At 36.8% G+C, this 24,441-nt stretch overlaps 1 protein-coding gene across 6 annotated transcripts in view; it reads left to right on the top strand.

Moving 5' to 3' along the window:
* The window catches only part of mbc (myoblast city), a 73,856-nt gene that overhangs the window by 25,632 nt on the left and 23,783 nt on the right, over positions 1–24,441 (top strand). For 3 of the 6 annotated variants that reach the window (XM_045758112.2, XM_045758111.2, XM_045758110.2), the window contains 15 exons: positions 2,319–2,474; positions 2,712–2,905; positions 3,735–3,852; positions 4,347–4,461; positions 5,497–5,720; positions 5,869–6,117; positions 7,650–7,901; positions 8,724–8,930; positions 10,727–10,862; positions 11,925–12,137; positions 12,531–12,745; positions 13,033–13,116; positions 14,144–14,275; positions 16,575–16,684; positions 23,004–23,129. In XM_045758112.2, coding sequence (XP_045614068.1) covers positions 2,319–2,474; positions 2,712–2,905; positions 3,735–3,852; positions 4,347–4,461; positions 5,497–5,720; positions 5,869–6,117; positions 7,650–7,901; positions 8,724–8,930; positions 10,727–10,862; positions 11,925–12,137; positions 12,531–12,745; positions 13,033–13,116; positions 14,144–14,275; positions 16,575–16,684; positions 23,004–23,129 — 2,531 coding nt within the window. The remainder of the gene's footprint in view (positions 1–2,318; positions 2,475–2,711; positions 2,906–3,734; positions 3,853–4,346; positions 4,462–5,496; positions 5,721–5,868; positions 6,118–7,649; positions 7,902–8,723; positions 8,931–10,726; positions 10,863–11,924; positions 12,138–12,530; positions 12,746–13,032; positions 13,117–14,143; positions 14,276–16,574; positions 16,685–23,003; positions 23,130–24,441) is intronic. The other 3 variants (XM_069306575.1, XM_045758113.2, XM_045758114.2) reach the window with 1 other exon arrangement.

Here is a 24,441-nt window from a genome sequence, read left to right as displayed (position 1 = left end):
GTCCAGCGTGCTGTCCGCTCGCCCGACCGGCTTTTCCCTTGTTGGGGAAAACATTTTAACTGTTGGTTTTGTGATGAGTTCATCCTTTTTGACAACTATGACAAAACTTGACAAATATTTTTAAAAATTATTGATATGATTTTGTATAATGGTTAAAAGCCCTTGAAGAATTACTTCCGTCTTTGCTAAAGAATTCCATGTTAGTTTGACCATTGCTAGTACTGAAAAATATGAATGTGTGGAAAGAACAAAATTTGACTTCCGAGAACAAGCACAGAGTGCAGGATACCTTCACAGTCTCCCTGGCCTGGAGTCTAAAACACATCAAACCAACTAGTCTACAAGCATGTATGGTATGCTATGGACACTACAAGGGATGAAGCAATTCATAGGCAAAATGGCCTATGAAAAAAGAAGCAAGGAATTGATCAGCACGTTATTAGAATGGTAATAATGAGGCAGAAACATTGTACCAGGCCGAGTGATGGTGTGGAACATAGAAAGCCATCATCAATGGGAGAAGAGAGAGAACGCCCTATTGTTTATTTAGGCAGCAAATTTCTATTGAAGCTTATTTGATATAGAGTATATATAACCACCTATTCACAACATTTTAAATATAGTGATTGTTTATATTTTATCATGGCTAGTTTCCCCTGATTATATATTTTAAATTAGTGGAATAAGAGATAATGTAATGAATTTTGTTATATAAATAATGTTAACAATTTGTTTATCACTAAATTTATTAATACCTTTACTGTGTTTTGTTAAAAAAATGTATTTACTCTTGTATTTAACTTTGTTAATTGGTAAATATTTTAAGAGTTTATATTTGGTAAAATGTATATAATAATATTAACTTGATGCTGAGAGTGGCAACAAAATATAAGAGTGGCAGTAATGTAGAAAGATACTAAAAATAACCGCTGCTGTTATTTTATATTTTCACTAATCGAGATGTGCAGTACATAGATGCTGGCTGATACAACTTACCCATAGCTCTTGTTTCTACATAATTATATTTTGGTTGCCTTGGTGTGCTTTGATGTATATAGACTAATTTGAAGTAGCTACAGGACTAGTGGTCTGCTAATATTATGTTCTTGTCTGCCCCGTCAGACACTCTTAACTCTGTCCCACAATGTACCCTTAACTATATTCACCACTCGCCCTTAACTCTGCTCAACATTTCCCCTTTTAACTCTGCTCACCACTCACACCTTGCCTGCACTTACCATTTATCCTTAGCTGTGTGTATAGGTCAGCCTTAACTATATCAGTAGGTTATCCTTAGCTTTGGTAGCAGGTTATAGCTTATTGCTCAGAGGTCATTTAATCATATCTGTACCTATCATCTTATAATGTAACCCATCAGTGACCTATGAAACATTCCTCCTCTATGGTACCAGAGCTCCTTTCCTGTTGAGCAACCCAGTCTACTGAAAAATTGTAGTTTAGCTTGTTAGCTTAATGACGATGATTTTAGGCTTTTCAATTATAGTTCAGTGTCACGATTATAATTTCAGTCCACCATTACTGGCACCATTGCAGTTCAACATCACTGTCACTATTGCAATTCAAGATCACTGTCACCATTGCAGTTCAAGATCACTGTCACCATTGCAGTTCAAGATCACTGTCACCATTGCAGTTCAACATCACTGTTACTCATCACACATTACTAAACCGTTTACTGCTGCAGTTTGATACTGTGCTCACACCATTATCTTCTCGTATTGTATGTTAGCAATCTCAACCCAACCTCACTGTTTCAATTCTTACTAATCTTTAACCTTACTTTAGTCTCTTCAAAAGGAAACAAACATTACTTTTAAATTGATTGATTAGCATAATATTGGCTTCAGTGGCCCAGTTTGGTGGCATGTGGTTGAAGAGGTGTCGGGCATCTCTCCATCTCTCGGGCAGCTACCATCTTTCTGGGTTTGGGTAGACTAGATGTCATGTTAGTTCACATATATATATATATAAGTATACTGTATATTAAAAACAAATTTAGGTGAGTCCCACTTTTATATATATTTATATATATATATTTTGTTAATGTTCAGTATTTTATTCTCCTTTTATTTTAATGCATGTAACTTTTTTAATTTTTTTGTTTTATTATTATTATGCTTGGTGTTCAATTTTATTTTGTTGAATAATTTAGAAATTACAGTACTGTAGCGTCAATTGCATTTTGTCACCCGATTTATGGGTGTATGAATAGTAGAGTAGCTGTGTGATACAACTGAAAAATAATTGCATACCAGTAGTTAGGGTTTTTGTATTAATTTTCCTCTCTTGTTATCAAGTTGGATTTGTGCGTTAAAATTCTGGGAGACATTCTGGACGTGCTGTTTTCCAAGGATGTGGGTGATACTTCTGAAGACATTAGTCTGCTCTCCACCAGACTACTTGAAGATATTCTCTCCACTGTGTTCAAGATGACCCGAGATGAGCCACTAATTGTGAGTCCATTTCAGAAAGATAAAGTTTTTTATTTGTGCTTTCTTGATTAGTGTATGTTGCTTTGCATAGTATTCTTATATAATAATTATTTATTTGTTAATATAGTAAAACATTGGTAAAGACACATGTACTCTATATAGTTTTGGAGATCTAACTGTACATTATTCTGAATATAAAGGTTCATATCTGATTTTCAAGTCTTTTCCTTGGTTTTAATGATTAATAAAATCTTGCAGTGCAAGTTTGTGAGTGTACTGGTTGCCCTTTTTCGACAAATGTCAAAAAATCACTTCGAGAACTTCTTTTGCCAATTTCAACACTCAGACCAGCTCTGCAACTTTCTCCTGGACTTACTCATGGTGGTGGAAAACCTTGTAAAAGATCCAGTGTTTCCTGCAGATTGGGCAGAAATGATTCTTCTACAGAACAGGTTAGTCTAGGTTTATGACATAAATCAAAGTTTTTAATATCCTTTAGGTTTTAAACATATTCACATTAGATAGGTGATTGAATTGATTTATAGGCAATTTATTGAACTGATTTAAAGGTACAGTTAAAAACGGGGTGTATGTGGGTGTGGAAGTGAGTACAGGTATGTTGGACTGGAAGAGTACAGGTATGTTGGACTGGAAGAGTATAAAGCAGAAGTGAGCATGTAGGAGTGGGTGAGTGTATGTGGGGGCTGAAGAGAGTGATGCTGGGATGGAGTGTGTGGTGAGTGGAAGTAAGAGAGAGTATACTGTATATTAAGAGTGCCGTTCTGAGCATTAGATTCAATTCTTGCCTTCCTTACATTTCTCTTACTGTGCTTGGTGGTGAGCTGTTCTTAGTCTGGAGATCAATCGGGTGGAATGTTTTGAGGCTAGGCTGGGTTGCTTTATTATGGCATCGGTGCATCCTCTTGGTATAAGGTTATGGTTAGTGGCATATTGGGTCATTCAGTATTTTGTCAAGGGCTGCTTGCCATTCCATGTGGTGCCATTTTGTGCCTGGAAAGGCTTTTGAGTTTTATGTAAATTTATTTTCTGATGGCTTTTCATGCTGGACTGAGTAGTATCCAGTATCTCCCTTGCACTAGTATGACCTGTCTGGGACAGTTTGAAATGTTCTATGCTATGCTATAAAATTTCAACCTGTCTTAACTATGCTAAAGCCTAACTAGAGATCAGTAGACTCTCGCATTAAAAAAACTTCATGTACTGCTCAATGCATGATTTATCTCAATTGATTTCACTTACAAGAATTTATTCTTTTTCCAGTGTGATTGTGAAGGTACTACGTCAGTGTTCACGAGTAATTTCAGGAAGAGTCCTTGAACCTTTCAATGAAGCTGTCTGGAGTAGCTTCTTTCATTGTGCCATCAATTTCATTACACAGGTAACATAGTAAAGTGTTTTTGAATCCTGTTTTCCTAGCTTACAAAAAAAAGGCAGTAGATGTTAACTTGAAAGAAGTTTTTGAGGTACTGTATACAGGAATATATATATACGGTAGATGTTAAACATTGAAACCCTACGAGAAGGTAGACAGTGAACCTTACTCGCGTAAGTGTGTTATTTTACAAGTCACACCTAAATGTATAGAAATGACAGAAGTTATAATATGGCTTATATTATATATGGTTACACCAACAAAGTTTCTTGCAGTCTGGAGACTGGAAAAGTGCCCAGGGACTTGGTTTTGTGATGAATCTACAGACACCACCATATTTCTTTTTAAATATATGTTCTAGATTGATTTCATAGAATAGTATCCCTTCTTATGATTCATGCCAGAATGTTTTGCAGTGAACCTAAACCAGATAGACAATAATAATAATAATAATAATAAAGTTTTAAATTTATGGTTTAATTTGTTCATTATTTTTTCAGCCTTCTTTGCAGCTAGAAGATTTCACACAAAGCAAGAGAAATAAAATCCTTCATCGATATGGTGATATGCGTCGAGAAACTGCCTTGGAGATTAAGAGCCTGTGGTTCAGTTTAGGTAACTTGTTTTATTTTTGTTATTTTAGTGCTTTTCTCTTATCATTTTAGTTAAAATATTTTAAGGTCCAAATAAAGTAGCACTTAAACTTTTTTTTTTTTTTAATTTTAAGTCTGTCAATATCCAAATATGTAGTTATCTAAAACAGTAAAATAAACAAATCCACAAGGGCAATGATAAGAGTTCGAACCTATGAACCTACGTGAACAGTGAAATATATAAAAGTACCAGGTACCACCATCAAGAAGGCAGTGGGCCAAAGAACCATATCTCACTCCCAGTCAACATAGTTAAGTACTTCAGCACTCTTTCATCGAAGTCCGCACCTTTTTGCCCACCTACACTTCACTCAAGCAAACAGCACTCACCCCCCCCCCCCCACACAAGTGGAACCACACCCATAATGTTATACACAGTGCAGACTCGTAAAGTACTCTCGCCCATGCAAACACCACTCGGTCACTGACTCACCCACTCACACAAATTCACTCAGCCACTGATTTACTCGCCCATGCAATCACCACTTGGCCACTGAACTCACCCACCCACCCACACAAACAACCCACCCACCATTTGTACTATATATATATATACTGTATATACAGATAAATATGCCTAGCATATCTGATGGCCTTACATAGCCATCAGACTTAATTATGTGTATTTCCAATGAGTGACAATTCATGCATCAGATCATTTATTGCTAGGTGAGAAAGCAGGGGTCAGTATCTACTTTTATCATTCTTCAATGCAGACATTTAGGGATCTACCTCAGGTATTCACTGAAAGCTAATATCATCACAAAACAAACTATTTATCCATTATAAACAGATTAATTTTTACTATATTCAATTTTTCTGCCAAATTTAAGTTATCTCCTAAAGTATTTATTCAGGTCTTTGGTGTGTAATGTTCTTATAAACATTATTCACATTCTTGACATTTTCCTCAGTTTTCCCCCATACAGGATTATTGCCTTTATATGATAATATATGAATCAGAACTCTCAAAAGCTAATATATCACTGTATTGCAGGACAGCACAAGATACGCTTTGTAGCCGGATCGGATAGTAAACTCTCGATGGTTGGCCCATTCCTCAAGATGACAATGTTGCCTGATGTGGACCTTCGCAAAGCCACTATACCTATCTTCTTTGATATGATGCAGTGTGAATTCTATTCTCTAAGAGATCAAGGGAAAGACCTACCTCCAGACATGGCTCGAAATAACCAAAAGATTAAAGGAAAGTTTAATGAGGTGAGTTAAATAATAAATTTTCATTATAAGTGTAATATTATTATTTTCCCCCATGAACAGAAGCATGCATTAATGTAGTTTCGATGATTACATACTAAAAAGTGGAGGATATATTTGAGCATATCGGTAATACAATTTTGTTTTTCAGTTTGAGAATGAAATGTTAGAAAAACTAGACCAGCTTGTAGAAAGTGGCAATGGTGATGAACATTATCGAGAGGTATTCCATATCATGATTGGTGCACTCTGTGAAGGTCACCACACCATGCAGGAATCTGGTCACAAATTAGTGCGCACTGTCACAAGGCTCATGGATCGACTCCTACAGTACCGTACTATAATGAACACTCCAGACAATTCAGCAGAAACACGCATGAGCTGTATTGTTAACCTCTTGGTATGTTTATTTCTTTAAGCTCCCATCCATCAGGAAGGGATTATAGTTCCTTTGCCTCCTATTAATTGAAAGATTCAGAGTAGTTCTCTTGGATCAGAAGGGTTTGAGCGCAGTTCTTTGACTTATATCACTCAAGAAAGAGTTTAGTAATATAATTTTGTGTGTGTGGGGTGAGAATGATACATAACTATCCTTCTAAGTTTAAGTTGTCAGGTATAATATACCATACAATTAGATCAGAATTATACATGAAAAATGTCTGAAACTTTACCATTTGACTCATTATATCTTATACTAACTACAATATTAGCATTGTTATAAAATCAGATTAGATAAAATATTTAAGTTTAATCTGAATATGATTACTAAAATATAAACATGTTAATGCAGAGCTATATAGCAATTAATTTGCATGAAGAATTAGTACGGTACATAACTTTGCTTGGATTTTTCCCATTGATCTAAATGTGATTAATACTCATTATTGCTAAATTAGTTCATATATGTGAGGTAGTCCCCCTGGCCACTTGCTAAAGAAGAATGCAGTCAGGTCCAAAGCTATGTACAGTGAAGGGTTGGTGCCACACACTATACTTGCACTGCTGGGTTACACTGGTACTACACACCACTAGATATCATTTATTTCAACTCTGAGGAGAAACTCTCTAAAAACTCAAAACATCTCCAAGCAGTCCTCAAGATCAAACCTGACTGCCAAGAAGTGTATTGATAACTACTAAATAGCCCCATTTACCCCTAGGTTTAGGCCTGAAGTTTATCCTCAAGCTCACAATTTCAAGAAACTGGTTATCTTCAGCGCATTGTTCTCTGCAGTCTCTTGTCTGACATCCATGCTTGGGGGGGGTTTGGGTGACTTAACCTTACTTTTGCTTCCTGTTATATGCAGAGGTTTTCATTCTAAGCCCACCAGTGTATGGATTCCTGTGCTCTCATCATCCAGATAGTGACTCTGCCGGACTATTTTTTGGGTACTGCTCTGTTCAGGTGACGCTCTATTAGATTTTGTAGTTTGTTTTTCCTTCTGTATCAGACACTTACCTTAGGAAGCAACCAAGAGGATTATCTCAGAAATTAGGCTTCGAGGCTTTATGAAACACTCCTTAATTAAGAAGCATGACCCTTAGTCATTTCGGTAACTTCCTGGTACCATGTACCAGTACTGTATGTGAATATTTGTTTCAGGAAGTGAAATACTGAATCAGATTGGAGCACTGTATTGTGGTGCTGATACTGTCAGTTGGTAAAAAGTAGTTGCTCTGAAGAGCATTATTTGGTAGTTTCCAGGGCACTTCTTTTAGGTGATTCTTGATCTTGAGGTTAGCTTGGTGGAGTTTTGAGTTCTTAAGATACTTGCCTATGGGAGGGACCATTGGCATTAACATAAATGTTTAAGACTGCTCTTTAATACCAGTGTAACCTGCACGGTTCTTTTGAAACTGACCGTGTAGTATAAAAGCCTGTTGCTTCAAATAATTTCAGAACTGAAGCCTAATTTTTTCAAACATTTACAGGACTTCTATTCAGAAATAAATAGAAAAGAGCTTTACCTTCGGTATGTGTACAAGCTGTCTGAGCTTCATCTGGCATGTGACAACTACACCGAGGCTGGATACACACTACTACAGCATGCCAACCTTTTACGTTGGTCTCCAGACCCCCTCTCTACAGCTCTCCGCTCGCCTCACTACCACACAATTGATCGCCATGATGATTTGAAAGAGAGGCTATATGAGGAAATCATCAGCTACTTTGACAAAGGAAAGGTTAGATTAACATGCTATCCCTTAAGTAATTTTAATATGTTGAATCATGCACTATAGAGCATTGTATTTTGTACATTGTATTTTGAGCTAGGTAGCAAATTATGCTGCATTCAAATCATGTGTCTGGTGTTGGATGTAAATATTGAGCATTTAGCTATAACTGTGGTTCCAGGGGTATTACAAATGACTGAGATGTTGCATAGAGTTCAGTCATCATTGTTATGCGACTTATAATTTCCCATCACTAGAAACCTTGATACAGTATAGCTTATTATTTACATCCAATGTATAAAATAATCAGTACAAGGCAACAGTTAACCCTTCATAATGTTTGAATGTTCTAACTGTACCTGCTATCAGATGGTACATGGACTGAGCCTCAGAGTACAAGCACGCCAGATCTTGACCTGTTCCAATTCAAAATTTCAATTTGTATTCTCTAATCCCTAATCACTAGGGACACAAAAACATAGTATGTATGAATATTATGTCAATTTCCTGTAAAATTAGAGTGCGTAGGCTAGCATTGGTCTCAGAGACTTGGGTTAATTCTTAAGGGTTCACTACACTGGCACATAAGATTAGAGAAGAAAGGGGGGCGTAAAATAAAATTTGACATGAGTGTTGTCTTGGCTGGACCCTAGTGGGGGACTTATGGAGTGATTGAGTGGCACTGAACATAAAGCATTTCGTGACTTGATACAAAATTTTGTTATGCTTACTAGCTCATTAAATTTTAATAAAATTGTTATACTTTTTCAGTTTTGAATTAGCATAAAATTCTTCTTTATATTCTTATTAACATTATTTTCCAACAAACAGATGTGGGAAGATGCTCTCACTCTCTGCAAAGAATTGGTGAAGCATTATGAGGAAGTTATTATAAATTATGTCAAGCTCTCTGAACTCCTAACCCGTATGGCTGTGTTCTACAAAAATATTATGAACCCTCAAAATCTTCGTCCTGAGCCAGAGTATTTCAGGGTTGCTTATTATGGACGAGGATTCCCAGCTTTTCTTCAGAACAAGGTAGATATATCTACAATTCACTGATGGTCTCTTAATAGAATAAATCACAGAATCTATGTACTGTGAAGAATTATTAAGATTATTATGGCATAAGAGAGGGAAAATATGTAATGTGAAAATTCTAGGTTAACTTAAAAAAGGTTCTAATTAAGTTAGTAAATCATTATTATTTTCCCAATTTCATGGGATGGGGAGGCATAAGCCCACAACAAATGAGAGTAATATTGGAAAAGAAGATTAAATGCTATAAAAGAAATTTGAATGCATTCACCATATCTTTTATGTAACATACTGCAGCATCAAATGAACTCTTTGCACTCCAGCAGACATACACAGCAGTGCATCACTGCTTCATGAAACATGGTGTAAAGTGCTTCTCTTAAGTTATCATTTACAAATAAATGTGTTAATCATTCACTTTTAACAAACTGGTTCTGTATAGCTTTGCTATCTACTGCTACTCTTGCACTGTTTACACCTGATCCCCACTTCTTTACACGCTTTCTCACCATGTTTGGTCCTCTTTTCGGCATTTCTCTTCACCCAATTTTGAATTTTTGAATTTAGTTGGATGCTCTCTTTTCATTACAGTACTTTATCAACCATTCATTCTGTATAACCAGACATTCTCAATGAACTCTCTACAATCTCGTGTAGCCTTACAAGATTTTTGCACTGTATCTTCCCATGACATTTGGTTAATTATTCTATCTTTCCTTCTACAGCCTCAAATACATTTCATAATGTGTGTTTCTATAGTGTTAGCTCATGAGGTTTCCTGCTTATATCACACGATCACCTCGCATCCTTCATGCAGCCCTAATGTCTGGTTCAGGCTGGCGTTATAATACTCATTAATGGTATGTTATTGAAGAGTGGGGCCTGTGGTGGCAACTTAACTTATAATTTAAAATAATTGGAATTAAGACAAAAAAGGTGAGGTGAAATAATGACTAGGGAATTTGTTTATGACTATCGTATTACTGTACCTTGTGTTCGGTGGAAAGGTACCTTGAGGCATCAAAGCAGACCTTCTCAGGGGTTATGGGTTTACATTTATATTATTTCACTTGGCTCAAGTGGTGTGTTTCTGGTAAAATTATTTTTACCCTTGAAGTTGTTTCTATGGCATGGATTCTTCAGATTATTGGCCAGATTTTAATCACTGTCATATCATTCTCAGTTAATAATCTCTTCTTTTCTTCACATCTGAGCAGAAGATAAACCGTGCCAAATATTTATGATTACCTATAAATTGGATAGTGTATTCTGGCTGAAGAAAATAAACTTATTGTAAACAGTTTTGAGATGTGGGCTTACGGGAATTTCTGTAAGATGTGGGGCTGGGGAATTCTCTAAGATTTTGTAGTATGTATTTCAAGAAAAGTGGGTGAAAGTTTCTGATGGTGGATAAAAAGATGTAACTAAGGTAAGGTACTGTATTTTGGAATGATTAATAATAGAGATTCACACGGACCACCGAGATGATTAGAAAATATATACAAATTCATAAAAAAATTAATTTGAATGAGATGAAGATGAATACAAATAAATGATAAGAGAATTGTCCACTTAAGATGTCGCCAAAATGAGATTTTTATAATTTAACTCATTCGTGAGCTCCAAAGTCCTCACAAGAGCCCTTGAGGTTATCTTGAGATGAAAGTCATTTCATCTCAAGATATTTTATTTCGTATAAGAAAAGCCCTCTAGAAAGTTATTTTGTTGTTGTTTACAGGTTTGTGCTAGTTTATTATTCACAAGAGTATTTTTGCAAGACTTACGTACGTTTACAGGTGTTTGTTTACCGTGGAAATGGATTTGAGCGTTTAGCAGACTTTACCTCCCGCATTTTGGATCAGTTTCCCAATGCTGAGCTAATGAAGAAGCTCACACCACCCAACTATGAGGTTAAGGAGTCACCTCAGCAGTGTGAGTTTATAAAGAATTACTTAATATCTTTTCCATTAGGAATTAGGTTCATGTTCTTGTCCACAAACTGAATCATATTATGCAGTACAGTATAGTATCACAGGATGTCGCAACCGGAAAACTTTGTGTATTATATATGATGCTTGTAAAATGTCTAGACATTGGTATAGTACTCTTCTCAGATCCTTGCTTGCCTCTTATTGTAACTAGCTATCCCTGTTATCTTGAGATTATCTTGAGATGATTTCGGGGCTTTTTAGTGTCCCCGCGGCCCGGTCCTCGACCAGGCCTCCACCCCCAGGAAGCAGCCCGTGACAGCTGACTAACACCCAGGTACCTATTTTACTGCTAGGTAACAGGGGCATAGGGTGAAAGAAACTCTGCCCATTGTTTCTCGCCGGCGCCTGGGATCGAACCCAGGACCACAGTACAGCCCGTCCTCCTAAGGTTTCCCAGCGTCAAGAAAACGGTCAATTTAAAGCGTCCTCTCCTAACCTTCCAGTGAACTCTAAACAAAAAAATGGGACAATACGTCACCTTTGCGAGCTGCTACCATTTACTAGTACGACAATTTTTGGTCTTATGTAATGCATACGAGTGAAAAGCGAGGTTCTTTGTTAGAGGACGGGTTGCCCTGTAAACTTTATTTGTGATCCTAAGACCATCAAATCTTACCACTCCTGAAGTATGTTGAACACAATTCCAGTGTCATTTAAGTTTTGACATGAAATTGTTTTTGCTTGAATAATTGTTTTTACACAGCAGATCTTACCTTGTTGGGTAACTGTATGGAACAGCTCAAAAAGGGTCTTATCAATATTACCCAAATAATTTTTCTTCCATATGAGGTAGCTCCTATTTATATCCTTCCAAACTCATTTATAATGAGTAAAACCCAGACAGTAATAATCTGGGTTAATCAACATCAATATATGATAACCACATTATCCTGTGGATCAACATATAATGATAATTGCACTTGAAGGGTTAACGGAAGATCAGATGCACCCAGACGTGTCTTGTACTAATCTTAACACAAGTTTTATTACTTTTATTTTCCAGTCTTGCAAATCAGTAAAGTTGATTGTGCAATGCAAGAGGAGAGATTTTCCTCATCATCAGTCTCTGAGCAAATTCGTAGCTATTATCGAGCAAACCATGTCAAGATCTTCACCTATTCTCGACCATTTCATCGAGGACAGAAGGACTCTTCAAACGAGTTTGCCACACTTTGCATTGAGAAAACAACACTTCAAACCTCATATTCGTTGCCAGGTAAAGTACATTACTTCATTTGCAATTACTGTGTTGAAATTGTAGAGGAATTTACTTTCTGATTATATCAGGAATGTACAATACTGTACAGTATATATAAGATCTATTATTAAGAGTGATGGAATTAAAGGGAAAGTTAGGTGCAAAATAAAGAGGTTCACTACAGAAAAGTGTAATTCCTAGACCTGGAAAAATCTATGCAAGAGTCGGTCTGAAAATCTGTACTGTAGGCGGTTATTTTGATCCTTCATGAGAAAACTGTGAAAACGTCATTAATGAAACCATTTATATTAATATTAACTTATAAAAGCAGTTGGAGTTACAACTTAAACAAATAACCGTAATAAATAAGCATGTAATTCTAAATGGATAGCATTGTTTTGTATTTTACAGGAATACTTCGGTGTTTCCCAGTAGTTAAGACCAAATCAATTGAACTGTCTCCATTGGAGAATGCCCTGGAAACTATGGCCACTGCCAACACAGAAGTGTACGACCTGGCCAGACGGTATGCTCAAGACACTACTTTGCCACTACATCCACTAACAAGAAAGGTGTCAGGAATGGTGGATGCTGCTGTTATGGGTGGCATTGTTAACTATGAAAAGGTCTGACTACCTCATTTATCTTACTTTTTGCAAACTGATATAGATGTGAAATTACAAAGAATTCTTATGCAGTATGTTGCTTATATATTAAACACCTCTTGGCAATAGATTGTCTTACGTTGGCAATTTATTTCAGTGATAATTAGATTTGAATTTTGGTTAAAGTATTAAATTTCTGAGTTACTGATAAATGATGGCCATAATTCTCATTTACTTACAGTGAAAGATTATTTTTGGATAAGATGTTACCTTTATGTTAATAATAATACAACTTTGCGAAAAACCAGGCATTCTTAACCGATGAGTACATCGAGAGCCACCCTAATGATGCGGAGAAGTTAGATGGTCTACGGCATCTCATTGCTTCCCAGGTATAATATTTAATTTAGCCTGTCTAGTTTAGAATATCCCTCTTATTATAATCTGATTTTCTGAAGTCTTTCATAATAGTAGGTACAGTTGATCATTTGTCATCATGATAAAAAGTATACACCTACATTTACTCTATTATTTTATCAGAAAAAAGTGCTTTCCTGCACATGAACATATTTCTTAATTTCCAAAACTCATGTTCTTCGTGCATCCATCTTTTCCCAAGACTCAACCTTTTTCCCCATGCCACGGTGATGTGCCACCATCATTTTCAAGTTGTGGATTTCATGCATGCATCTCATTACAGCCCTCCATGCAACTACCTCATTCCTCTTGCTTATCTGTCCAACTTCTGTATTCTTCACATATTCTCCTTAATTCTCTTATAATTTTAATTCTCTGCATCCTTAATTCTCTCATATTGTGATAACACAATGGTATCCAGAAAACAGACTTGTGTCCATCACTGACTCATAAATTTTCTGTAAACAAATTTTGCATCATAATTTAAATTAGACTTGAAATTACGCTTCTCATTAGTGGTTTAGACCTAGCGGGCCATGTTATGAGTGAGCAATGCAATATTGTATTGCATTGTACAATGCAATACTGTATTGTACTCCGTACATCACCACCACAACTTTCTTTCGTGTTTGTCATGAATTGTTTGGTAATATAGTGATATATGGTGCTGCAGTTTTAGTGAATATTGAATAACCCCATTATGGAGCAGCAAAAACAAAACTAAAAAAGGTTATTGATAAAGAAATTGTATTTTGACATTTTTGTAATACCCCCCACGCAGCCTTGTAAAAGTAGCATTGTTTAACACGAATGACAACAGAGCTTGTTTGTATAACAGATCCAAATAACCAAACTGTGACATGGGAGGCAGTTAATAAGATTGGGTTTTCATATGTAAGATGTTCATAAGTCAGTGACTGACTGTATCAGGTAATCATGTGAATGCTTATTGTTGTGTAAGAATATCACGTTTTTAATTGACTTGTTATTTTCCCATGACAGGTACCACTGTTAGAAGCTGCTCTCTCCATTCATGAGTGTCGTGTAACAGATCCCATTGCTGGCTTGCATGCTCATATGGTAGCATCATTTAATAAACTGAAGGAACAAGTGCAAGAGAAGTATGGATTTGCTGTAAGTAGATAGGAGAATTTGACATCATTTAGAAAATGAACACATTGTTTTTGGTTCTTAATTATTAATTTGTTATGCATGTAGAAAAACAATTTGCCTGTTTTTTAAGTTAATAGCTTTCCAGTTGTTATTAACACTTTACCCGGCCCGTCGCACAACTCCCAACACAACCCAAGTTCGATCGAGCGTTTCCCGTGAGCGTGCACCTGCACTAAAATGTTTATACTCTTTTTTTTTTCACTTTTCCCACCTCAATTTTCGTGCTACATCATTCATTGTAGTTTCAAATTGTTCGCATCAGAATGCTCTAAAGATATATACTGTATGCATATAAGGTCAAGTGACTTGCCGCGCCACCTGCAGCACCTGAAGTTAGGTTGAGTTTTACCCATGAGTGTGCACCCACCCTCACTCAAATATTTATACTCTTTCCATTGTTTCCACTTCAATCTTCATGCTACATAGTTCATTTTGGTATCAAATTGTTTGCAATTGAAAGGTGTGCATTTTAAAACTAGTCCCATAATAATCGAACAATAAATATTTACATTTTGGACGCAGCATGCTCGCACACCCTGAGTATATTGATATACAGACACATTATACGCTATCGGTCAGGCAAAGTGTTAATATCTATTATTCATTAAGGTAGGAACACATTCTATTCTGCATTTTGACATTTTACAAATGTTGGTATGATTCCATTAACCATTCAGTAATGATTTATTGGTATGATTCAAGCCCATTAAGGGTAACATTATCTATTATTATTTTTTATTATTATAAACCATATTACAATATTATACTAGAATTTTTATGCTAGTATCCTTTTTCTGGAAATCAAAAGTTAGCAGAAAGTTTGTCATTATTAAAAAATCTATAAGCATTCTTACACAGCATTTACCTCAAGATAATCCTCATGCAGTATGTGTGTAATCCAGATTGTTTCATATGTCCTCAAGTTTAAAAATGATAGAATCCTGCATTACTTACTTTTGCATCAATTGCAAGGTCATTATAACAGTAATGGTTTGATAATCAAGGTGTTCAGAGTATGTCGAGCAGCTTTTTAACAAAAACAGTTGCATAAGGTTAAAACCATCATGCATATCGCAAACATTACTGTATGTACTCTAAAACATTTAGGTTGCAGTGCAGGTAAACAGATAAAAATTAAAATTTTGCAATTGCTGGAATGAAATTAATTTTAACATATGTGCTAGGCATTCCAGTATACTGTGCTTACCATTCCTTGAAACATATTGTTATTTAAGATGTAATCCACAGTAGCATGGTTACTTTACCTTGAGGTTACCTTGAGGTGCTTCCGGGGCTTAGCGTCCCCGCGGCCCAGTCATCGACCAGGCCTCCTGGTTGCTGGACTGATCAAGGTGGACTCTTTCTTTTGCAGTGCAGATCAAATCTTCTGTGAGCAAAGCAAATGAAATGTTGTAATTGATTATAGAGGCTGTGTTTGCTGAGACACACCTCACTTAATTGCAAAGAACCATCAGCCAGTAGTCAAACTTTCACCATTTGTATTGTGGGAGTTTAATGTTTGTTAGCAGAATTACTGGAATAATCAAAGGTCATTTTTGCTGGAAATCACTCATATTAGAAAGAAGAATTAGCTAATTATTAAATCAAACTATTTCAGCTTATTACACTTGGGTCTTACTTGGTCATTGATCTACCATCTGTTGATGCTGCTTCATTATATTCAGAGATGAAGACTGCATACAAACTTAAGAGATGGAAAGGATGCTATAGAGCTCACAGAACTAGTGAAGTGTTGCAGTAAGCTGATGCATGTTTTAAAGATAAAGTAGTAGTGTGAAAGAAGACTGGTCACTTGCTTTTAAGCAATGAGGATTTACTCATCTAGTTTCCTCAGCAATATTGCTGATCACATCCTGGAGCTTTAAGGGCTAGTAGCACTTACTGTAGTTGCAACTTGAAGAATTGGCTGGCATTGTTACAGTACGGAATATATTAAGCTCGGCACAGAATGTTTGTTATAACGAGTATGAATTTGTCAAAATTGCTATATACATTTACATATAAAATTAGATTTTTCCAAGATACCTCTAAAGTGAGCTGAATTATCTATCCTTATTAGCAAAGATAATTTTTGCATGGAATGGTATATTTTTATAGCGGCTATCATTGGTGCAAACAAATAGGCAGTTCACAGTAATTATTTTGGATGGTAGTGTAGTAATTGTTTCTGTAATCTAGAATAATTAAAATAAGAGTGATTAGAAAAGATTGATTCTTATTTTTTCTCTTCTTGGAACAGGAGATGCCTGAAGATCTGAGGATTGTGGTGCGACCATTGAGACTTCAGTCTCAGCTGAGCATGGGCAATGAGCCATCAGCACGTTCTTCCCATCTGTACAGCAGTCATGAGTGAGTTTGGAAACAACTGTCATTGTTTGCTCACCAAATTTTGTAATGAAAGTAGATTTGTTCTTATACATTTGCCTATTTTACTTCATTTTATACATTACAAAATTGTTATTGTTGATGCTTAAAAAAATACTGAGGTTGCAGGCGATGAGTCACAATAACGTGGCTAAAATACTGAGGTTGTTGGTTCTCGCTTTCTTTTTACCTGGGAGGGACCCCCTCAGTAGCTCCCGGGACCTTATGCACTGATAAAGTCAAGTCTTGAAATCATCTCTGGCTTCTGAGGCTCAAACTGACCTCTGGATGCCAGGACTAGAATCTTGCTTTATCTACGAGGTGAGTGGAGGCCTGGGAATCATAGATCTACCCAAACTAAGAAAAATGCACCAGAAAAGTTAAATGAAATAAAATAAACTACTGCTTAAAATAAAGAAATAAGCTCTGAAGCAAACAAGACAAAGGATTGTTGGCTTGGGTGATCAACTCTGATCATCTTTAATGCACTCGACCACCACCAGATGATGGCCCATGGATACCTGGGGAAACGGCAACTCATTTGCGTATTGTCATCAAAGTTGCACACTCTGCAGGAACCTTTCAGCTACTCCGTTTTTTCAGTTAAGTGGTGTTGATTATCCCTGGAACATTGTTTTGTGATGGGCCATTGCTTTGTTTTTGTTGCATTTATATTTCAAGATTGTGTTCTGTACCATTCAAATTGTGTGTTCCCTGGCTTGTATTTCACCCCAGTTGTGAACCAGAGAAACTTCCTCCACCAGAGATACTTACTTTGAGATGTTTGTGTTCTTCTATGATTTGGCTCCTTTTTTAGTTGTCTTGCTTCAAAGTTACACATGGGACAAACTCTCCATTGTGAGGATTGTTAATGGGAAGTTGAAGTATATAGCCGTGTGCTTGTCTTTATGTTGTACCTGGCCCTGATTCATGTGTGTTTTGATGCCTTTTGCTTTTTCCTCTTGTGTGTACTTGTATGAGGTTAAGTCAGTCTTCATCATGGCTTCGTACACCTTCCCTCACCTGATGTTGATTAGGGTTAGGTGTTTGGTTTGTCGACCACACTTGCCTTAGAGCATGGCATTCTTTCATGTTTGCATTAAGGCCCAGGCAGCCAGTTGGGTTGTGATGGCTTCTTAACCGATTCGGTTCCTGATTTTGCTGTTTGCCGCTTTTGAGGATGAGACTTGGTGTGTTTTAATGCTGATTGGCATTTCTATTACCTTCATCATTCTACCTGTTGGGTTCAGGAGTCATTTCACGTAGAGGTGTGCTGTTTGTCAGTGTTTGTTCTGGCTATGCCACAGTAAGCTGTTAAGAGTGTATGAAGACTCTTTGCAAGACACTGCCTTGCACTACTGGCTGTTGCAGCCCACAGCTGCTGTGGGTAGTGATGAGCAGCCAATCTTAGATACTTGCACTAAGTTTCAGCCAAAATCCTCTTACCATTTTTGCTTCTGTTTCCATCTGCCTTCCAGCTTTTCCTTTTGGTTTGTAAATAGTCTCAGTTTGAGGGCTCGCAGACACTGGTGGTGACAGCTTCTGGGGATGTTTCTTCTGAGGAATTGATGGAGGTTGTTGAGCCTATTATTCCTTCTGTAAGATATGTCTGCAGGCTCAGCTTCATAGTCAGAGGCTTCTTTCGAGCAATTGTTTTGTTTCACTTAACCTTTTTGACAGATACAATTCCAAGGCTTGGCTATAGCAGTGCACAAACTCCAACAGAAAAGGGCATTACATTACATAAAGTGCCTGATTTTTTATTTATTGATTTTCCTAATTTACAAATTACTATTTGTGAATGTTTAATTTCTTTAAGTTTCCTTCTATATGATGCTGCTCCTAAAGCTACCTGCTAGAATAGAACTTTTGTTTCATTATAATCCCTTGAAGCATTTAGTGTAGAACTTATGTATAGTAAAGCATAATAAGTCAGGAACTTACACATGGCACAGTTGAGAGGCAGAAACACTCGCCTGTTATTAAATTCGACAATTGAGAGAGTAGCACACTTAAAGCAGCCTCAAGTTATTAATGTGCTTGCTGTAGCAAATTCTTAGTTTGCTTAAAGCTTTATAGGAAAAATATCTTATGCTTTGGCACAGAATAATTTTGGCTTGCAAGTCAGTGGTTTTTTTTTTTAATGTTCAAATTATTAACAGATTATATTGATAGAAATTGCAGAATATGTGTGTATGATTATTTGTCTGTAATTACAGGAGTGAAGCAGTCTTCGTAGCATTTCGTCATTTTTGTTATTTTTCATTAATATTTGTTGTTTCCAGTTTATCTTTTGGCACATACAGCCTGTTCTTAGATCTCGCTCCAACCATCTTCCTATCTGTATGAAGAATTATAGTACAGTACTGTACTGTGCTTTACTTTTATTTTTCCATCACTTTTGTATTATGCTGTATACCTTTTGCTCTGGCTATTGAAGGTTTCATAAGATCTTCTCTATTTGTTTTCTCATATCTTTTTCTAAACTAATATACCAGTATGAATTTAAAATATTTCCCCCTTGGTCTTGAGTCTTCTAATTTAGACATGTACAGTACTATCAGTCTTTCCTCATAGCTCATGTTTCATGTTGGCAAAAATACTTCAGCTGCATGTTCAAATTTAGTTCTTATGTAATTTATTACAAATTAATTTAGCATTTCTCCAACCATATATTAAACACTTGACTATGACTGTAGTATTTGTGGATGTCCTAGTCTGCTGTAGACTTGTTTGGTTTTGGACGGCTTTCACTACTAATGGAGCCATCACAAATATGAATGCATAAATTTTGTGAGCTTTTGCATTTTTTTGTGAATACTGTACTTTGTTTGTCTGAATTGAAACCAAAGTACATTATTTCTTCACAACTTGATGCAAGAGAAGAAATTTTATTGCCCGTATGATATTATTTAAATTTGTCTGTAACAAAAGGCTTTATTGTTGTCTGTTAACTCTTAAAGAGCAGTTATCATATGTTGATCTAGGCCACTGTGTTTAACAAATAATTTCTACTACCAATTTCTACTACCATTTTGTAATTGCTTTCTTTATAATGAAGTTATCATGTACTACTGTACTGTGACTATTTTCAAATCACAGTTTGGGCTTTTTCTCAGCAAGAGTGGGTTGCAAGAGACTTTCTTTGAGGTGTGTCAGGAGCAGGTTTATGTTCAATATAGGTGTACATATTAAATTTTAGCTTTATGTGCAGTACTCATTCACTGCTTTTCTCAATTATTTGCAATATGTAAATAAATTGTGTTATTAACACTTCGTGGAAACTAAAGTGAAGCAACACACGTAAAAAACCATTCCAAATTTACGATCCGAGTCCTCTCGCTCTTCACCATAGTGTCTGCAACTACACATTTTGTGTCAGTGCACTCAGTGACTGATCCAGCCAGCTTCCTCCTACTGTGTTCAATACCAGATTTTTTTATCACCTTTATAAGAGCAATTTTGGGGGGGTGGGGGGAGTACAGCACTGGTATGTATGAAAAACTTCCAGAGCATTGTTGAACTGAAAGAGGAAGTCTGACCAAGAAAGAGGACAAAGTGTGCAAAAAAATACAGAAGAGGGGATTACAGGAAGGGTAGGGTCTACCTGTAGGACATTCAGTGGGAGACCGAATTTAGAAGAAAGTTGGCAAATGCGGTAATGGAATTTGCAAATGCAGAAATGCATCACAGTAATAGAACAGTTGAGACTTCTCAGGAGGGAAGTGAACAAAAGGAGAACAGCAAACCCATGGTTCAGCAGTGTAAGGACACAAAAAAAAGCATGTAAAATGTAGAGGAACATGGGGTATTGAAACAAATAGGAAGGTACTTAAGAGGATCAGATATGAGTAAACCAGAGTTAGAGCAGCAGAGGTCAAAATGATATTGCAACAAAAGCAAAAAATCAACCAAAGTTGTTGCATAGCCATGTATAGAGGAAAATAAGTGACAGGGTTAAAAATAATGGCAAACAGATAGGCTAAACTAAAGCCATATGAGAGGTAGAGATCTAGACTGAATAACATGATCATCAAAGATACGCTGATCCTTTGAAGAGGAGAAGTCTCTGAACGGAAACTGTACCAGCCAAAACATTAGAAGGACCTAGAAGTATGACAAGTTTTTCTGTGGCCAGAAACTGACCTCAGAGATGACAGAAGAATGACACAACCAACAAAGTCTCCATCCTGGAAGCCATGGAAAACAGAGCTTTAAGCAGATGGCATACTTCTCACTGTGGTTTGAGGGTCTTTCGGGATGGCACATCAGTGAGCTGGGTGACAGATCAATGTCCTCGATGACCTGGGCTGCCATATGGTGGCAGCTAGGTAAATTGAGGCAGTAGTTGCTCACTATTGCCAACAATTGATTACCATGTTTCTGGGTTTAATTTTTTAAGATCATCTGTTTGTTTTGCCTGAGAATTTTTTTGGCAGTCTCTTCAGTATTTGTGTTGATATTTAATCCTCATACTTCTATCGCCTCTGTAGCTGCCAGATTCTGTTTCTGGCTCACTGAGGATTGATGTAAGTCTCAGGGCCTGGCATGGTTTGGGATGCCTTTGAACACTATTATCTAAGCTTAATGAGGCACTGCCCAAAAAAAGCTATTGAGACACTGCCCAGAAAAGCTATTGAGGCACTGCCCAGAAAAGGTCATATCTTTATATTCGACCTATTATTTTTACCAGGGAGGGTCTTCGGAGAGAAACACGTTTGAAGTTAATGGAATATTAATAAATGTTGGGAAGAGCTTTTATGTAGGACGTAGAACATGTGTGAGAGACAATCAAAGAATGACTAGTTTGATTAATGTAGGAGTATTCCAGGGTTTTGTTCTGTTTCATGGTTGTTCGTTAAGCACATAGATGGTGTCATTCAGAAGGTCAAGATTAGACTACTGAAAAAAGGTACAATATATAATACTGTAGTGCTGTTTTAAGATAAGTTGGAAGTTTTGTTGCTGTATATTGTACAAGATTGATAAAAGTGAATTGTGCACAACAGAAATAATACTGGCTGTAGAAGGAAACTCAGTGTGTGAAATAGGGTAAACGGAGAAATCCTGGAAGTGGTGGATCAGTATAAATAGTATAGTAGTTTGAAACAAGTCTATTTTCAGTTTTGCTGCAAAGACAAGGAAATATCATTAAAGATAGTAAGAGCAGTGAAGGAGGAAAAAGAAAAAGCTATTGGTTTGGTAGTGATAGGTGGATTTGGGTAATTTTTACTCCCTCTGATTCCTCTCTTGGTTGGTGACTAGTCTTCAGCTCTGTTCTCTTATGCCCCAAGTCTTCCTCTGTAGGCTTGGCTGAAGCAAGTTTCCTATTTTAATGAACATGCTGTAGCTAACTCCATGAGGAGTTGACTTGGGGTGCAATGTAGGTCTTTCTCAGAAATAGGGTGATAAAGTAATATGAAATACTCCTTTCTGAGTGGCCACTCAGTTGCTTCCATTACTTCTCATAAAATTCATACTTTGCAAGTCGTTTGCATGACTTTAGCTTTCAGCGAGGGTAAATGCCTTCTCCAGATCTTGTTCTGTAGCTTGCACTGCCACCTGGTGATAGGTGGCAGATAATGATGCCATAAGTGGCATTATTAACTAGTAGTTAATAGAAATACAATTACATGTCCTGGTGATTCCAGTTATTGTTTGTAAGGGGCCTTTATTAAGTGCTTTACTCTTGCTCCTGTGTATGAGGTTGTTCTGGTAGTGGTTTATATGGCAAACAGAAGATTGCCTTGTCACAATGGGATGAGGGTGAACAAGAGCTTGGTGCCCATGCAGTGTCCTGAATCCCTAGCTCTTGGAGAGCATCCTAGTGGCTATACAGAAAGGAGCATTTCATATAACTCATTGCCCTAATTATTCTTTTGAGGGAGAAAAAATACAAAATAGGATCAAGCAATCATCAGAGATTGAAGCTTTTTGAATGTATTGGTTAGTTGCTGATTTCAAACCTACTGTGCTCTACATGTGTTGAAGTTATTTATGCAATGTCTGAGGTTGTGATTTACCTTATCTATTATATTTTTCACCCATTTGATTGATATGTTTGGAGAAAATTTATGGGTGCGTGGACAAATGTATGGTTGCATAAATGAGTGTCTATTTAATCATTGTCAAGTTATTCCAGTTTGTTTCTCTTTTATGCTCCAACTCTCAAAGTAATTGCTTATTTCCCATTGAGTCTAAAGTTTCTGAGCTAAAATAAAAGTAAAAAAAGAGCTAAATAAATCCTGCATGAGTGCCATGTGCAATACCTTTTGAGCCACAGCATGAAGTGGTTGCCTTGCAGTAGTGTAGAAGCTGACGGCGGGGAGCAGGGGTCCCTGAGAGAGGAACCTCGCAATGACAAGCCCCGCATGAGCTTCACCCGTGGTCTGCATGCTATCTCTAGCCTCTCCTCTGATATTATGTTTATGTAAGTCATTACTATCTTCACTTTAACCCCAATTTAATTTTTGTTGTGTAGGTAAAGTCAATTCTTTTTATCTTGAATTATCTATAAATATACCTTGCTTATCTTTTTAAGTCATCCCCGACACAGTGTGGGTCATTTCAATCGACCCCAGCCGAAGCATGAATGAGGGAAGTGAAACACTGGTGTTTCTTACTCAATTGCCCAGAATGACCTGAGTGTCCAATTGTTTAAACTTAAAATACATCCTCCTAGCAATGTTTGGCTTTAACTGGACTATCATATCACTTGTTAAATTGCTAGTTAGCCATCTGACTGCTACTCCATCCTACCTTCAGCAATCTGCACCAACACTAAAGCCTGGGAAGTGAACCTCATTTTCATCCGAACTTGAATCCCGGAAACACAAGGAAAGTTTGGACAAAATGGGAAGGCACATAAGTGACCGATTGGCTTACTTGGAAACATGTTTCTCAACTGTAATCATATCCTTACAGCATTTATGAGCTTAATTGAGGCATTCATCCCCTTAGGCAAAAATATTCACAGCCGAGCTCTACAGAGTAAAGAAAGAAGACAAAAAATATAAAATAGAGCATTGAAAACATTGAACTGATACTTTCTGAGCAGTCATTTTGTTGCTCCCTAAACCATTGATAAGTAATATGTGGTCCACCCAGACCACAAAACATGCCACCTGTCGACCTGCTCCCCTCACTTTAACAGAGGTTTTTGCCAATGGTCTTCCACATGAATTGAAGAGAGGAGAGACAATTCTTTATCTACCACCAAGAGTCCAATTCACTGTTAGCCCACTACCCCCAACTATGACTAGATGGCAGCAAGCTACAAGTCAACAGGGTTACTGTATCTGCCAATCTTTGCTTGAGGGCTGCCAGAGTAGTATCTGAATTAAGAAGGGGCTCATCTATGAGGACAGGTTAATGGAACTAATTCACAACTTAAGTGGAAAGAAGAAACAGAGGGATTATCATCATCACTACATCCAAGACATAACTTTTTTGGGGGGGAAATAGACAATACTGACATAAGCAGCCTATTTAAATTGAAATGTTGTAAGACAAGTGGACATTGGTGGAAGCTGGATATAAAATTGAGTTATAGAGATGTAAATAAAATCTCATACCTTGTACGAGGGATCAGCAAGTGGAATGCATTGAAGGAAAAAAGTTATTGAAGCCACTTCCATCCACAACTTTAAGAAAACATATAGTAAAACTTTAACATTAAGAGAAGTAATTAGCACTCCAGGTATAAATAAGCTAGATTCAGTTCCCCCCAGTCACAGATAGGT

This window comes from Procambarus clarkii, chromosome 58, assembly GCF_040958095.1.
Source record: "Procambarus clarkii isolate CNS0578487 chromosome 58, FALCON_Pclarkii_2.0, whole genome shotgun sequence".
NCBI lineage: Eukaryota > Metazoa > Arthropoda > Malacostraca > Decapoda > Cambaridae > Procambarus > Procambarus clarkii.
Note: the sequence above shows the minus strand (reverse complement) of the source record. Positions and strands in the feature narration are given on the sequence as shown.